This window comes from Taudactylus pleione, unplaced genomic scaffold, assembly GCF_031769625.1.
Source record: "Taudactylus pleione unplaced genomic scaffold, aTauple2 ptg000493l, whole genome shotgun sequence".
NCBI lineage: Eukaryota > Metazoa > Chordata > Amphibia > Anura > Myobatrachidae > Taudactylus > Taudactylus pleione.
Genome location: NW_028284895.1, coordinates 112,133 through 129,698, shown reverse-complemented (window position 1 = coordinate 129,698; position 17,566 = coordinate 112,133). Strand labels below are relative to the sequence as shown.

The 17,566-nt window shown below is 43.9% G+C and overlaps 1 protein-coding gene across 1 annotated transcript in view; it reads right to left on the bottom strand.

Moving 5' to 3' along the window:
• The window catches only part of ST3GAL1 (ST3 beta-galactoside alpha-2,3-sialyltransferase 1), a 133,625-nt gene that overhangs the window by 29,332 nt on the left and 86,727 nt on the right, over nt 1-17,566 (bottom strand). Inside the window, exon 3 of the mRNA XM_088449702.1 lies at nt 5,305-5,942. Within this exon, the coding sequence (XP_088305828.1) occupies nt 5,305-5,619 (315 nt within the window). The 5' untranslated portion in view covers nt 5,620-5,942. The remainder of the gene's footprint in view (nt 1-5,304; nt 5,943-17,566) is intronic.

The following is a 17,566-nucleotide window of genomic DNA, read 5'->3' as shown; positions in this document are numbered from 1 at the left end:
ATGCGCAAAACTCCTCAGATACCCCCGGGATGTAACTTGCAGGGACAATGGTTATCACTACTGCTGACCCTGCTAGTTACATTTAGTACATAGCAAAGATTATCATGTAAAATAAACATTTATCCCCGCTGCACTTTTGCAATATTTACTACATAGGCTCCTAAAATCTTTCAATTTTCAGACATGAAATACGAAATTAAAATACATTGATCAGTGGTATCCGATTCCCGACACACTCTACCTTTCTGGTAACAGATATACTATTACTTTCCCATTCCAGTACAGAGTGCTGAAAACTAAAGGGATATAAAACATAGTAAAGGGTGACTGCGGTGACTTCACTGGCCCTGGTACTGTGTATTTACCAAACCACAGACTACAAGGCTGCAAATCTATCACTCTCACCGTGCCTGCTCATATAAAAGGAGCACTTCCTAAAATAAAAGTACGGCAAGACAAAAGAGCATGGGGAACAGATCATGGGGGATATGGATCCAATCTTGGATAGAGATACAGTGGAGAGAGATTAAAAAAGGGGGAGATGTATCAAACACTGGAGAGAGATAAAAGTAACAACCAACTAGCTGTCATTTTTCAAACACAGCCAATAACATGACAGTGAGGAACTGATCGGCTGGTAGTTTGTCACTTTCCAATTTAAGGGGTCTATTTACTAAGCAGTGTTAGGAGACAGAGTGAAAAGTGATAAGGTGCCAGCCAATCAGCTCCCAACTGTCATTTTTCAAACAAACAATCTGTGAGATGACAGTTGGGAGCTGATTGGCTGGCACCTTATCACTTTTCACTCTGTCTCCTAACACTGCTTGGGAAGTATCAGGGGTCTATTTACTAGAGCTAAGTACATCTCCCCAAAGTACCAATCAGCATCTGTCATATATGATACAACTCGCAAAAAGTGCCAACCAACCAGCTCCTGTCACTTTAAAGGCTGTGGGGTCTATGGGCCTGATTCAGAGCTGAACGCTCTGACCAGAGCGCTCGCTCTGAATCAGGGCCCTCCTACCTTTTTTTGGAGCGTCCTCATGGACGCTCGCATAGCTGTGGGTTGCCACCCACAGCTTATGCGAGCGTCCATGATGATGGTCGCGATGGTCTTGACCATCGCGACCATCGGGCTTGCGACGGAGACCCTGCGGTAGGGTCTCGCTGCCGCAAGCCCTGGAGTGATTTTGGCTCTATCAGAGCCAAAATCACTCCCACTGACATCACTAGTGATGTCAGTGGGGCCGGCTTGAGACGGTAGGCATTCCCATGGGAACTCCTCCGTCTGGCAGGCACGCCCCCGGCACGCCCACCAAAAGGGGCGTGCTGTCAATCAAAATCGACAGCACGCCCTTTGGTGTGAGACCCGGAGCGATGGAGAGCCCGTCGCTCGCCGGGTCTCGCGCATGCGCACGACGGAGGGAGCTCCGTCGTGTGTACGCGCAGTGGGGGAACATCGACCTGCTTGCGAGCGTACTGCCGCTCACGAGCGGGTTTGAATGACCCCCTATGAACGAGCCTCGTATTTAGCCTTGGAGGGAGATAAAGTGGATGGAGCTAAAGAACCAACCAATCGGCTCCTAACTGTCACTTTACAGGCCGTTTTAAAAGACATTCAGGAGCTGATTGATTGGCACTTTGGGGTCTCTTCATGGAGCAGTGAAAAGCCCTTTATCAGTCATAACAGGGCTTTTCACTGCTTCCTCCTACTCACAGAAGGGGTTACCATGGAGAGATTTCAGATTTCTCCAGCGGTGACCCGGTTCTGTATCAGGATCGCTTCCTCATAACACTAGTTTGGGGAGAGCGATTCATAGAAGAATGACGGAAAGCTCTGCTTTCTGTTACGCTTCCACAAATGCATTCGCCATCTCAGGATGGCGTCAAAGAGCCTCCCGTGTGGAGAAAAGCAGTGAATACAGCCGTCTCCCAGCTCTCCCGCCCCCTGCTGCTACAGCAACCAATCAGAAGAGCCCAGTGCCGGGTCACATCTTTCTGGCTGCCTGCTGCCACAGTGCCTTCTCTAAACAAGCTATATATATATATATATATATATATATACACATTTTTTTTTTTTCCTCAAAATGATAAGCTATATAGTGAAAAGTAACAATTTAAAAAGGCAAATCTTCATAAATAGACCCCAATATCTCTCTCCGGCTTAGTACTTACACCCCTGCGCTTGAAAAAGGACAGTTAGGAGACGATCGGTTGATACTTTGACTATCTTCACGGCTTTGTACATCTCCCCCTTATTTATAATCAATCCGGTTTATGCCATGCATATTGTGCCAATAGATGTACGATAATTAAAAGGCAGTGACAATAAAGAGCACTGTATGCACAAAAGCCGTCACATCTAAAGAGGTAGACAAGGAGACCTTTCCTATAGAGAAGCACAAATCCATCTGATAACAATGCTTACCAGGTAACCACAGGGCAGGCAAAGTGCCAGTTACGTTATAAGGCAGCAGCAGGTGTAATGTGGTGGAATATATTGGTCTGCGTACTCCAGGGCCAACTGAAATTCCATACAGCTCATTGAGCACAAAAGCAATGTCTCAGGTGCCGACAGCCATAAAACGCACAATCTTATTTGTACAATTATCTTTGTGTAACAGTTTTTATTATTGAATGCACTATTTTATATGGTCATTGTTGCTGTAATTAAAGCAAAAGCAGCTGACACAGAGCGTGACTGTCTGTCGATGTAGAAAATGGTTAAAGATTAATAAAAAGTTTGATAAAGTTTCTGGAAAGTTCAAAAAATAAAATAAAAAATTCTATGTTGATTCAAGAATTTTTTTAAAGCCTCCAGTTGTGTCAGAGGTCATTAAACACATTTCCTGACTGATCAGAGTATTTCCTAACATGTCTATTCCCTCTGCCCCCTCTCGGTTTATACAGGACATTTAAAAAGTTTTTCTCCCGCAGGAAGGGTTAACGGTCCTACCGATTGCAGACACATTGTTGCAACAACGTAATAGAACAAAAAAACCAGCAACAATAACAAAAAAAATAATCTATATGTGATTGCATTACATTATATTGAGTACAAATAGGGTAATGCCATTTTTGAAGGGATACTGTCAAGTACTATCCACTGTGAAAACACTGCTGTGTTTGTGCTGGATGTATCTTCAAAAGAAATGTAGAAACTTCTTATATGAGCAGTAATATAAAATGGGGGGTTGCTCAAATCAACTAAATGGCACTTCACAGGTGCATGAAAAGATAGGGGTTATTCTACACAAGAAAAAGTAATAATGTCCCCCCAGCACTCTGCAAAGGACCAGCAATGAGATCTGAATAATAGATGGTAATAGAAATACAGATCTCAGTTGGCAAATATAGGTTTAAAGCTGGGTACACACCTGACAGATATCCGCAGATGATGGTCGTTCATACACACTGACCGACCATCATCTGCATGCTGCAGCGGGTCCCGGCGGCGTGGCCTAATCGTGACAGGAGTGGCCACGTCCCCTTAAAAACCACATTTGCGGCGCTGGGGAGGGGAGCGCTGTGTGCCACTCAGCCCGGCACACAGCCAAAGGGGGCGCGATCAGCGTGATGGCATAGGAGACAGCTCGGGCTGCTGCTTTAGTGTGTGCTGGGCTGCCGTGGATGGGGAGCTGTAGTACCCGCCCGCGGCTCCCCCCCTTCTCTGCACCCCTGATCGCCCGTACACACTTGCTGATGGACAGATACAGTATGCCTGCAGACATATCTGTTCATTGGCTGTGCAGGACAGCCAATGCGATATGTCTGTGAATGACGTTGTTCACTGACATATAGTCTGTACATACTGGCCGACAGGGGCACGATATATATATTGACCGATCAATTGATCAGCCAATATATCAGCCAGTGTGCACTCAACTTAAGCCAGCAGGACGCGTCAAGTCTTCTCTGTTCCGGTAGTCCCTAACACTAAGTTATAATCGCACCCACTTTGGCTTATATAATTTCATACTGTTATTATATTGGGCTTTGTGCACGTAAGTGGAACCTAATGAAACAAATTCGGCGTAGCACTGAATAAAACGTTGGCACCTTATAAATCTGGCACAATAATTGCATTTTGCACAATTCCCACTAATAATTTCAACTTGCACAGCACAAATATTCTACACAGTCACTGAGAATTGCAGCTAAGCACAAAGCCTAAGGGAAGAGTCAGCTGTCTGTACATCCAGAATTAGACAAGGCACTGAGCATCCCATGCCGCTTATTGCATGAGAGGAGTGGTACTGTGCAGCTGCCTGTACATCCAGCACTAGACAAGGCACTGATCATCCCATGCCGCTTATTGTATGAGAGGAGCGGTACTGTGCAGCTGTCCGTACATCCAGCATTAGACAAGGCACTGAGCATCCCATGCCGCTTATTGCATGAGAGGAGTGGTACTGTGCAGCTGCCTGTATATCCAGCACTAGACAAGGCACTGAGCATCCCATGCTGCTTATTGCATGAGAGGAGCGGTACTGTGCAGCTGTCCGTACATCCAGAATTAGACAAGGCACTGAGCATCCCATGCCGCTTATTGCATGAGAGGAGTGGTACTGTGCAGCTGCCTGTACATCCAGCACTAGACAAGGCACTGAGCATCCCATGCCGCTTATTGCATGAGAGGAGTGGTACTGTGCAGCTGCCTGTACATCCAGAATTAGACAAGGCACTGAGCATTCCATGCCGCTTATTGCTTGAGAGGAGCGGTACTGTGCAGCTGTCCGTACATCCAGAATTAGACAAGGCACTGAGCATTCCATGCCGCTTATTGCATGAGAGGAGCGGTACTGTGCAGCTGTCTGTACATCCAGAATTAGACAAGGCACTGAGCATTCCATGCTGCTTATTGCATGAGAGGAATGGTACTGTGCAGCTTATAACTTGCACAACTATCCACTCCAGTTAAGAGAAAAACTTTAGTTTGGTTGGAGGGGATAACCAGATCACATTTCGATATCCATTAGTTTACTAAGAATGACGTCTACAATGAGGATAGAAAGATCTGCGACTGTTTAGATTATACAAAATGGACAAATAATGAGAATTACAATAACCATACGAATTAAGAAAAAGTTGCTGAATCATACAGTAAATGAACAGAACGAGAATTGCTACATACCAAGGGAAGTGGTACTGTGCATGTGCCGAAATGGACAGCTGATACTTACAACTGTTGGGCAGATGTCGGGTTACAACAGAACAAGCGGAACATTAGCTCTCTGTGACAAAGAAATACTGAGGAAAGAACAGTACAATGATTTATATAGCAATAGGCATCATACAACTCACCAACCACCACTTGTAGGTGCTCTCCGAGACAGCACTGTTCTCTCTCGTCAACAGGGGCGGTATCGTCTGATTGAACCGCTCCTCGAACCAAGCCGAAACCTCTGTCTCGGAAATGCAGGTTTCACAGCTGCACGGTCTGCGCATAAACGCCATGAATCTCATGAACGGACCAGAGTACCTTAGATATTTCTCCGGGCTCCACAAGAAATTCACAGAATTCTGGGTGTAATTAAGGAGCAACGACGTTATGGTGATGGCAAAAAGCGCCAAGGCCAGCGTGAAGAGCTTTAGATTCCGGTTCTTTAAGGCAACCATGATTCGCTTTCTGCCACAGAGTCCCGAGCCAGTTGCCACTGTATTCCTTGGGTGCAAGCGGTCTCTCAATGAGGAGCAACTACTGTGACATTGTACTAGGTTTCAGACTATGTTGGTGCTTTCATTAAATATTCCCAGATAGGGTTTCTGCTTTTACCGGGCAGCTGGCGATAAACGGAATAAAAGAAACGTTTCATAAATCCTTTAATTATAATCTGTAGCGGCATGTACAGTGGTCATAAGAGAAGAACGTCCATTGGTTATATCCAAAAAGGTGTATCCTGGTTTCCAGACCCAGATCTACTCCTGTAAGTTTTTAATACCTGTAGAGAGAGAGAGAGAGAGAGAGAGAGAGAAAGAGAAAAGAAAAATTAGACTAAAGCTGCACACATACACACACAACGATTTTGTTACCAACGATTTTCTGTCAGATTATCTGTCAAATTTTTTCAAGTGTAATGAACGATTTTTTGAACTACAAACGATTTTTGTAACTTCCCTTAATGAAAATCGTTCAGTTGGTCAGTCAGAATGAGCTACAAATGGGAATGCGCATAAACGATAATCTTCATCGTTATAACTCAGAAACTGTATGATTTTTTTCAACGATTGAACGATAACGACGTCGTTATAGTTAAATCGTTGAAAAAAAATCATTACGTGTGTATGCACCTTTATTGTTTTGGAGACCAGCAGCAAGACAAAAACATCTGTCCCAAAAAATAATAATATTCCTGAAGCCGGACTGGGATTAAATGCAATGATATAAAATCAATGCTGAAAAAAAAAACAGATTTCATATTGCAGTCATACTTTAGGATCTAAGTACTAAGCCTTGGCGAGAGATAAAGTACTAACCGATCAGCTCCTAACTGTCATTTCTCAAACAGAGCCTGTAAAGTGACAGCTAGTAGCTGATTGGTTGGTACTTATCTCCACTCACTTGATCGCTCTCTATGATTTGTACATAGATCCTAAAGTACCAACCAATCAGCTACTAACGGTCACTTTACAAATGGTGTTTGAGAAATGACAGTTAGGAGCTGATTGGTTAGTGCTTTACTTCTCTCCAAGAAAGTACATAGACCCCTTTATTTGTTACTCCTGGTTAGAGAGAAGTGGCAGTGAGGTATGGATTATAGAATGGAAACTAATACACAGAGAATCATTCAGAAGTTATTTGTTGCACAAGGCCATGTACTGTATATGCAAACGTAACGCTCCCCGAACACAGTTACTATCATAGATCAATAAGGACCATACTGTGTACATAGCTCTTAACATAGTGGTCAGTCTCTAAATTGTTAAAAAGTGAACACACTAAAACGTGCCGCACATGCAGATGTTACCACAGTCAAGATAAGAGAAATTATATTCTTCCGATTACGATAAGATTTATACGTTTACATACCGTTCATACAGTTCACTTGGAGCACGATATTCTGCTCTGGTTTTAATCAACTTTATTTTTTAATCACTTGTTTTAGCCCAGGTTACTTTAATTAGAAGACAAGTGGGAGAACTTGGTACAAACTGCAATTCGTGTATTCACTATGGGGTCAATTTACTGTTTTAGGAGATAAAGTGAACGGTGATAAGGTACCAGCCAATCAGCTCCTAACTGCCATGTCACAGGCTGTGTTTGAAAAATGGCAGTTAAGGTACCAGCCATTCATCACCTAACACAGCTTAGTAAATAGACCCCTATATTTTAATATCATGCATGCACAAGGCAAGCGTAGTTCTAATCTAGACGAATCCGTCCGAAGTGAATATCAATTTGCTGCTTCTATTGGTTCCCCTGGACATGCTGTAGTTGTGTGGCCCCGATCTACATTATCCCCCGAATACCCATAATTGTTTCTAGATTCTGGGGGACTTATTAGGACAGCGAGCCTCCTATCACACGCATTCAGCAATAAACAGAAAAAAAATGAAGATATCCCCCCATTCCTTTGCAGTCTGGAGATCCAGTTCTTTGAACCCTCCAACCGTGCACCTGTTCGCTTCGGTCAACACTGGAACTTGGTGATACGACTAGGAGATAATCACCCTGATAGGCGGATAGTGATTATCTTCCTACTGCACCTAGCAGGGTGTTTGGTAGTGATAAGCGGTGACCTCTCTCTCAAACTTTCCGCACGTCAGGGCAAACGCAACGGACTTCTGAGCGAGGGGACAGTCCAATCATATAAGGGCTGACCTGCTGAAAATCGAGGCAAAAGTATCTGTCTATAGGCCTGTGGTTCCAGAACTTATCTTTATATATGTCCATCAAACCGTAACAAAATCAGTGCATTAATTAAGGATTGCTTTAATTTCACACACCTTGCGTTACACTGAGTGCCAGATTAACAACAGTGCCAGCGTGGAGGTCAACCAATGGGCCCCCATACACAGCTACATCACTAGCATTGGGGGGCATTGTGGCATATTGTAGGGATGGCCATCGGTGAGTTTCCAATCGATGGGCACTAATGATGGTACCATAGGTGGTTAACGTCGATGGTGTGTAACCATCGACAGTAAACCATCAATGGTTTTTCCCACCGATAGTCAGCCCTGCTCTATTAGTCATTGTGCCATTCAGCTTTGGGTTGCGTCGGGGGCGGAGCCATGCTCCGTGTCCTGGCACCAGGGAGGAAAGAAAAACCCATCATGGGGCTCTGTGCCATCGATGCCAAAGAACCATTGGATCTCCACCATCGATGACAAAACCATTGGCAATTAACCATCGATGGTTGATGACCATCCCTAGTATAGTGTAAACTGGAGGTTCTGCGAGGCATAAGCAGCCGCAGCAGTCTCCTATGCCTGTGGGGGGAGCAAGCAAACTGATCACGTCCACCCCTTTCCTGGATTTGCGCTGGGCTGAGGGGCTCACAGCGCTCCCCTCCTTGCAATTAGGATTTGTTCCCCCTTTTTTTCTCTAAGGGGGCGTGGCCATGATCTTAATTATGCCACGCCCCCCCAGCCAAGCCTGGCTCTTAATGGCCCTGGCAGCCCCACAAGTTATTTGCCCTGGGGCCCCTACAAACCTTAATCTGGCCCTGGTTACAGTAATTGTATGGCCATTTTCACCAGCTTCTTTCAGACAAAGGGTCGTATTCAATTAGAGGCGAAAAGAGCCGTTTGGCAAAAAGTTTCCGCGAATTCGGACTTTCCACCTGTTTTCAAAGTATCTCCATATTCAATTCCAGGACGATTTCGCCTAAGAGGAAAGTCAATGCAATGTAATAGGCGGAAAAGTATCTCCTATGAATAGCAGCAGAAAAAAAGTGCAAAATAGTTATTTTGGGGTGCAAACGCGGGGAAACTACTCTGAATCCTTGGGACAGCCCCCCCTTGGGACAAATCTACCTAAAAATGTAAATAAAAATTTCCTCAGAACACTCCTTAAATGTGCTTTTCGTTTTGGGGGCGAAAAAGTAAAAAGTGGGCGGACAACTATAAAAACTAACTAAATAGGCTTCTTGGGGTGCTATAAGGAGGGGCAAAGTGTTTTGGGGATTGCAGGTGCATGTATGAGGGTGGTATTTCACATTTTTTAAAAGTTCACTTTAGAGACATAAAAATATGCTTGCACCCATTTTCAATTACCCCAAATATGACAGGACTATTTATTTGCACCAAAACACTGCTTTATGCCCATATCTTCACCACTTTTGCAAAGACACTAATAATAAGCAATTTAAACTACTTAAGTACACGAAACACTTTTATTAGGGCTATTAGTACATATCTACATTCATTCCCTATGTTAGTGCGTCTTTTTTGGGGGTACAGACTGATTTCCCCCACTTCTGACAGTACTTTCCGCCTGTTCCGGTTTTCGCCCTATTGAATTCCGGAACACGCACGAAAAGTTTTCACCTCTGAAACAGGCGAAGGAGGCGGTAAGTCGGACAGGCGAAACTTTTCCGACTTTTTGCCTGTAATTGAATACGGGCCAAAATTAGGTAAAATAGTTTCCCTGTGTCAAAAAAATGGCATCAAGATCAACCAGAGCTAATGAGTAACCAAATAAATTTCAGCATTTCAAAAAGAAAAAACCCCTAAAGCAATCAGCAGCAAATAACTCCCACAACCTCAGGCACAGCTGCTTCGTCAGGGAAACCCAGCAGGAAAGTGGTTTTAAACAGTTCGAATTACAAGGTAGTGGGGGGTGAAATACATGAAGTCATGTCTGGTTCCGTATTAATCATTTTCTGATTTCAAAAGGAGGAAATGTGTGCGCCCAGGACTGGCATAGGGTATATGTTAAAAGTTCTTCAAAAGGAAAAAAAAAAGGTTAAAATAAAATAAATGTAGTGATCGTTGAATGGCGGATATTGATCGTAGGCAGTACTGAAACACGCACAATACTGTAAATAAAAAATTCCAAAAAGTTCTGCAAAGCTGTAAACAGTATTTGTGCAATTCATGATGTGGTCGGATCACATTAGAAATTCTATCGGCTGCAAAAGTATCCAAAAGACAACTCTATATATCTACTACAACGGGGGAAGGCAACCTGTGGCACTACACATCACAGCATGCCCTATCACAGTTTTGCGGTTAGGGCATGCTACAATTGTGGTAGGGCACGCTACAGCAGCTGGAGTGCCACAGGTTTTCCTACCTCTGTATTACAAAATGTATATTCTTCCCTCCGTCGTATCTTCCAGCATTGAGACATAAAGAACTGGTACAAAATAAGTCCCGCCATTAGAGCCACCCAACCTCTGCTCAGATCTGCACCGCTGTTGGCCGGTCAGGTCAGGGAGCACGAAATAATATGAAGATTATCTATATAATGATCATCTTCCCGTCTCCTACATTCACGCTCAGTGGGAGCCAGGACGCACGTTGTTCCTCCAACGGCGCCCACTGCTACAGAAATGGGACATAACCTAGAAAGAGATAAGGAGGACCCACTAGTGGACTAGAATGCAGCCGCGGGAAGCCGACGGCCGGAATCCCAACCGCCGGCTTCCCGACTGTCTAATCCCGGCAAGGGTTAAATGACAGACGTCGAAATCCTGATGCCTGTTATTTTACTACGCCGGAGCCTGACATCCCGATGGAAGGTAAGCCGGGCGCGGACAGCCGCGTGGGGGGGAGGGTTAGGCACCCCTAAGGGAGGGTTAGGGTTAGAGGGGGGAGGGAAAGATTAGGATTACTTACCTTAATCACCGTTCGGGATTTTCACCCATGTCGGGCTGCCGCTGTCGGGATTTGAACCGGTAAATCATACAGATCCTGCAGCCGCAGTTGGTTGAGGGCGGGATGGAACGGGATGTGTTAGTGGACAGCACGGTGGGGAAAGGGACTGAGGAGTGGGGGAGATGAATAGGGATGGGCCGGGGTGACACCGTTTGTGCCGGGTCCCTTCACTAGTCAAAAATTCAATAAGACAATAGCCCCCAGGTCCTTCTTCCAACCAAAAAGTTGCAAGAAACTGAGCACAAATGGCATTGATTAGCACAACGGCACTGAACTGATGAAAGGCTAATTGCAGATTGGTCCAGGAATGATGATGTTCGTCCATGTAAGATGACGTTTTGCCTCTTTCTGAGGTCCGTTTTTTTGGAGGGAAAAATCCGAACTCCACGTGCAAACTCGAACCTATCCGAGCCTGCACATCCCTAATATACATATATATATATATATATATATATATATATAGATATATATAGATATAGATATATCTTAGTGAATATTTGCACCTTTCACACAAATCAAGCGAACAACTTGTGCTTAATGAGCAAATCTACAAAACCCTTGTACGTGCTCTGATGTCAGTGACTCAAATACAAGTCATTAAATGGACCTGGACCTATTATGCAGAGCAATGTGCACTCAATCACTCCCTAGATTCCTTACTACATCTACCCCAAGTTTCAGACTCCATTAGTATCCTGCATTATCCCATATCGTCTAAACAATTATTAAAGACACGTGCGGAGATTTACGCCAGTAACTTGACCTACTCGGAACATGACAGATTCCTTAATAATATCCTTTCATCGGACTGCAATAAACAACCTGCAAAAGCACAATAGATGTAACCTGCAGTTTTCCTGCTAGAACCTTAATAGTCTGCGTAAATCTCACAGCCTAATCAAGTACAAAGAGAAAGACACTGTCCTCGGCTATACATTTCTTTAGCTAATTAAACCTCTTGGGAAGGAATGTTCCCGTACTGGCTTCTGGCTTTAAAAGGCTGAATCCCACTGTCAGGCGCTCTTTAGTTTCTCAGCAAACAAGAGGAAAAAAAAAAAAAAAAGCCACTCACAAGGGCGGAGGGGAAGGGACACGAAAGATGGCAGAGGCGGCAAACGGATGCTGCAACTTGATAGGGGTCAGCTAGTTTTAGATTTGCATTTTTGTCAAACAGATGGTTCCTTAACCTGACCGTCAATCGGCTACAAGTTTGTTATTATTACAGGGAGGCTTACTGGCTACCTGAGGTTCACGTTCACAGTGTAACCTAACAGACAGACTATTGTATTTCTTTTTTTTTTTAATCCACTTCCATTATGTATCATTTTTATCCACCTCAGATCTGCCCATCTGAAAATTGCTATTTATCAAAGCCTCTTGGTTTGCATAAAATCTGATTTATTTAAAAGAAAAAAAAAAAATCAAAAACGGATTTATTTGAATTAAATAGGTTTTTACAGAAAAAAAATTAAATAAACGTTTAAGAATTTAAAACGTTTACTTAAAAATTGTTTGTTTTTTAAATCCTATTTGAATAAAAAAAAAAAAAAAAAAAAACTGATTTAAATCAAACATCCGTTTTTTATTTTTTATTTTAAAAATACAATTTTCTGCAACCCTGCCTCTTAAGCTGCCCATCCATTACAAGATGCGGGGACGACGGCACGATTACGACATCATAATCGTGCCGTCGCCCCCCCTAGGGGGGAAATGCATACACTGAACGTTCAGACGTTCACTGTGTGCAGATCAATCATCCCCGAACATGGCAACCTGACGGCGGTCGTCAGGTTGACCGCCATGTTCGGGCGATGATGGATGTTAAAAACGACCAGCTGGCACGCGCATCGCTGGTCGTTTTTAACATTTTACTGCCCAATTTGCAAGCGATTGCACGATAACGACGTGTTATCGTGCAATCGCCTGTCAAAATCGCCTAGTGGACGGGCAGCTTTAGCTTTTAAGTCCTGCAAATATTGCAATATGAAATAAATATTTAGTAAAACTGCAAATTAACAAAACTGAACTCTACGTGGTTGGGCAAAATGGTGCTTTTTAAAATAAGTTTCAAACCTTTTTTTGTTTTTCTTTTTAGCGCCGTTTTCCAATAGCTATGGCAGTACGGCTGGAGAGAGGTCTTCTGACCTCTCCCTGGCTTGCTCCTGCTTCCTTATGAGATGTGATTTTTTTTTCTATGTACTGTTTGAGCGGTCTCACATGCGCCATTTTCCAAATCACCTAAATCCCTTAGCAATGACATACAATCCTGTTTTTTTAGGTTTATTATTATAAACCTACAGATCTACATGAAAATATTATAAAGGACAGGGGGGCCTGATTCAGAGAAGGATGCAATGGCAATATTTACGCAGATCGAGCGATTGCTTGCCAGTGCGCAAGTGATGCAATTGTTTTGCGATTATGTTCGCACAGAGGATTTATTCGCAAAACGAGTGACAGGTAGTCAGCGTTTAGGGGAGGTAACAAGGGGTGGCTAGGCAAACGCAGGAGTGTCTGAGCATTTAAATGCAGTTTCATGGGCATGCAGAAATTAGCCATTGCGTGTCTGTAGAGCTGCATTGTCTGCGGCTGGTCAGACTTGCTGTACATGCTGCAGACTGGCCACTGTGCGCCGATGTTACTGATGTTTGCGCAGGACTGCAACGTCGAACGGATAGGAGAAGGCAGCGGGGGGCGTCTCTTTGCTCGGGTAAGCTTTAGCATATTTTCTTAGTAGCGTTCATTGCGGAATCGAAGCAATTGCATTAGCTCCCATCTCGGAATAGGCCCATATTCCGAGATGGGCCTATTCCGAGTGGTCACGCAATTAGGATTTCTTCCACCCATAACCACTGATGATGCCACAAAGGCAAACACTGAAATGTTTCACTGAAGGTTTTTTTTTTTTTCCCATCACGACTCGGTGTCTCTAGAAGTTGCCGAGTTACTGTCTGACAAAGCCTGGCAAATGGATCTCACATGATTAAAAGAAGTAAGAAAATGCCTCATTAAATCATTATAATCATGTGCAGTTTCATTTCCTGAGTACGGACATTTGTTTCTAATTAAATTGTGAACATTTACAAAATAACCAACATAGACAATTAACAGGGAGAGAAGTTTATGCCAAGTCCCTTCAACATCAGAGATGTACTAAGCTCTGATAAGTGATAAAGTGAAGAGTGATAAACCACCAGCCACTCAGTTCCTATTTGAAAATTGACAGTTGGGAGCTGATTGGCTGGTGGTTTATCACTCCCCAGTTTATCACTTTTCAGAGCTTAGTAAATCTGGCTCTTGGGAAAAGGTTGATGGGGCAAAGTGCAAATGGCTTCCTCGTACAACAAACGTCGGGGCCAGGCACGCGAATTGCGTTATTGGGGTCCAACCACTACACAAAAAAAAGAGAAGCGCGAAGTGGGCGGGTGAGTAGGAGGGAGTTGTACATCTGTATAGGCTCAGGGCTTGTAACACATTAGGGTCGTACCTGGATATTTTAGCGCACTGGGCAGGAGGGTCACCGACCTGCCCCTCTACCTCCTAAATCTCTGCAATACCTCAACCACCGTCCATCCCTCCCCTCACCCTGGTTTTCTCCAGCACCTAAACCACCCATCCCTGACATCCATGGGGTATATAGCGATATGCATGTAATGGCCATTTGCTTTCTATATTAATAGGCATCTAAAAAAAACCAAAATCACATTCACTGTATCCTAACGGTAACCTTTAAGCACCTCTTTAAGTCAATTAGTCATGTCACGGCTCAATGTCTTAATCCGGGATGTTGGACATGTGCAGATACAGACAGCAATAATTTACCTTTGTACCACCTGCCACCCAGGATTACATTCCCTCTTCAATATTTAATGGCAAGTCATTAGGAATACAGGATCGAGACTCACTCCCTCATAGATCACTGCGAGACAAACGTCAGGAAATGCCGTACTTGTAAATGGATAGCTCTGCTCCCTCATGTGCGCAGGAGATTAAAGAGTTAAATGCATATCGTAATGAGAACTCTATTCGAAGTCTGCACTGGGAATCTGCAGTTCAGGGCAACCCCATGTCGTGCAAACGGCATCGGATGACTTCTCATCAATGACATAATACTTTCATACCGCATGTGTTACACTTCCCAATAATCTAAGTGGACATTTTGCGGTCTTGTAGGAAATACTACACAGTATATATGTTGGACTTGTTTTCAACATATCTACACGTGTGCTGGATAATCTGTACAGAAGGGAACTTGAAAATCATAATAGTCTGGGAATTCACATCCCCCCCAAACTATCTGAACAAATCGCAGCATGCTTTTAATAAACTTTTGGCAGATAGTTTAAAACACATTATTTTAGACTGTATTAACCCTAAAGGCTTCTTTACCACACACCTTCAAGCTTTTTCCATTCATGAAGCGTAAAACTAGCCTGATGCTACATGCCACCTGAAGACTCCCATTACTGGCCTGCAGCCATCTCCTCACTGCCCCAACAGACCCCATGTGATCCGCGGTATGTACTTAGAATATCGCAAAAGGACAGCTCTCCCAATAAGAGCTGTCCTTTGCGATGGCCCAGGACTGAGGGGCTTCCGGGTTTAACACCCAGAAGACCGTCTGGCGTCCTCCTGCTCATGTGCAGAAGGACGCGAGCCGAGGGGGTGATGGGAGGGATCTGATTGGCTCTCTCTCAGGGGGAGTGTCCTGAAAAGGAGCCCAGAGGCTTCTATTGGGTAACGCCACCTGAAGATGGCATTACCCATCGTGACAAAGCGCCTGAATGCAGCGCATTTTGGTGCTTAGTACATATGGGGTATGCGGTACCAGCCCCCCGAAAACTAAATTTTCTGGGGTTTTGCCACATTTTGGCATTTAGCACATCCTGCCCAGACTGTTGTTACAGTGGTAAGAGATTACATTTTTTACCTATTTAACATTGCAGTCCATGCCAGTAGCGGTCCCCACTAGGCTGTTGCCACGCCCTACCCGATTTCAAAACTGCAAAATGCACCCTGCCCTTATGGCGGCACCCTGCTGAAACAGACTGCTCGTTGCCTTCCCCACTCGCGGGCTGCAATGTCACGCGTGGGGGAGAAAAGTTGCGGTGGAGCACTCACTGCCGGTGAATAGATGCCGTGCGCATCTTTTCACAGTGAGTGGAGAGGTTGGGGGTACAACAAATTTTCTCATGGCCACACCCCCTTTTCTCGTGGCCACACCCCCTTTTCAGGCACGCGCTACTGCTCTGTTTTACGGTCTGGGGCCCTGATCTGTGCTGGACCTAGAAATCGCAATACTGGGGCAGTGCATCTGAGAGGAGGCTTTCACAGTGATGATTGTGTCCCGCTGAAATCCTTTTGCTGGTGGGATAATCAGGAATGAACTTGTGCAATATACGGGTCTAGACCACAGTACCCATTGTGACCTATTGGGGTGGCGGCAGTCTGCTAGTTTACCTTCCATGTCCACATGGTTTTAAGCTTTATATATTACCTATACAAAAAAATAATAATTATATTATATATATATGTAAAAATAAATGCCATTAGCCCGTCACTCCCATGATAAGTACAACAACCAATGGTGCCCTCTGGAAGGGTTGAGTGTAAGGTCCAAATGAAACACACAGCGGCACTCATTGTTAGTCAATGAAATAGACTATGTATATTAGATAATACACAACGTTTCGGGATACGCACACCTCTTTGTCAAGGTAAACACGTGTTTGCCTTGACAAAGGGGTGTGTGTACCCCGAAATGTCAGCTATGATCTAATATACTTTCTCTATCTGATTGACTAAACAACAAGCGCCACTGTGTGTTTCATTTGGAGATATATATGTATATATACACACACACACACACACATTTTTATTGTAGTCTTAGATTATTGTGTTACAGCACAAGAAAGGACTATTTTTAATCTAATATATCGATGGGTCCATTTTAAGCTCAAAATGTAACAAAAATAAAAAGGGCAATGCTTTTAATAGCAATACATGGGATGTTTTGCTATTAAATTGGTTGACCTTTTAAATGTCAGACTTAAACATGCCGAGATGTTGCATCCTTTACAAGCTGCTGCTTAGTAAGTGACCCCCCTATACCTCTTGCTTCTGCTTAATGGCAACCTCTCTCCCTCCATCTCCTGCTCATTCAGTAGTCCCAAAGTCCCAGTGGAAGTTTTGATGAAATTCAGACGTTAATTGTTTGTTTTTCAGCCACGGTGAATTTCAGAGAAAAATAACATTACTAAGAAAAAGCTGACGGCCGTTCCTTCCAGAAAAGCCTCTGTCTGATGCGTTCCTCTGCAGAGCATAGCTTAGAGAAGCTGCTCGTTACCATTTCCATAGCCTGGCGATGTATACCGGAGGTAGTGGATGACTAATGGCTGCTTGCAGATCAGTGCGTACTACTCCCAGCTTTAATTGGACCTTTGTTTTACTGGAAGCCTATTTTTCACGAGCGGTTTCATTGCTCTGACGGAGTATAGGGTACGTTGCCTATTCAGGCTTCCGGCATACATTAGCAAACAGTCAAGGATTGTATACAAATGATTTGCCTAAATCCGTATATATGAATTATTATTATTTTTGTTGCTTATTTAGCGCCAGATTGCTCTACAGCATCGGATGGAGCGGAAAATAGAGCATACATGAATTACGGGCATACGTAAACCATGGACTTACGAGGTAGACTGAATAAATGCAGAGAGCTAACATTGTAACTGGAAGAGCG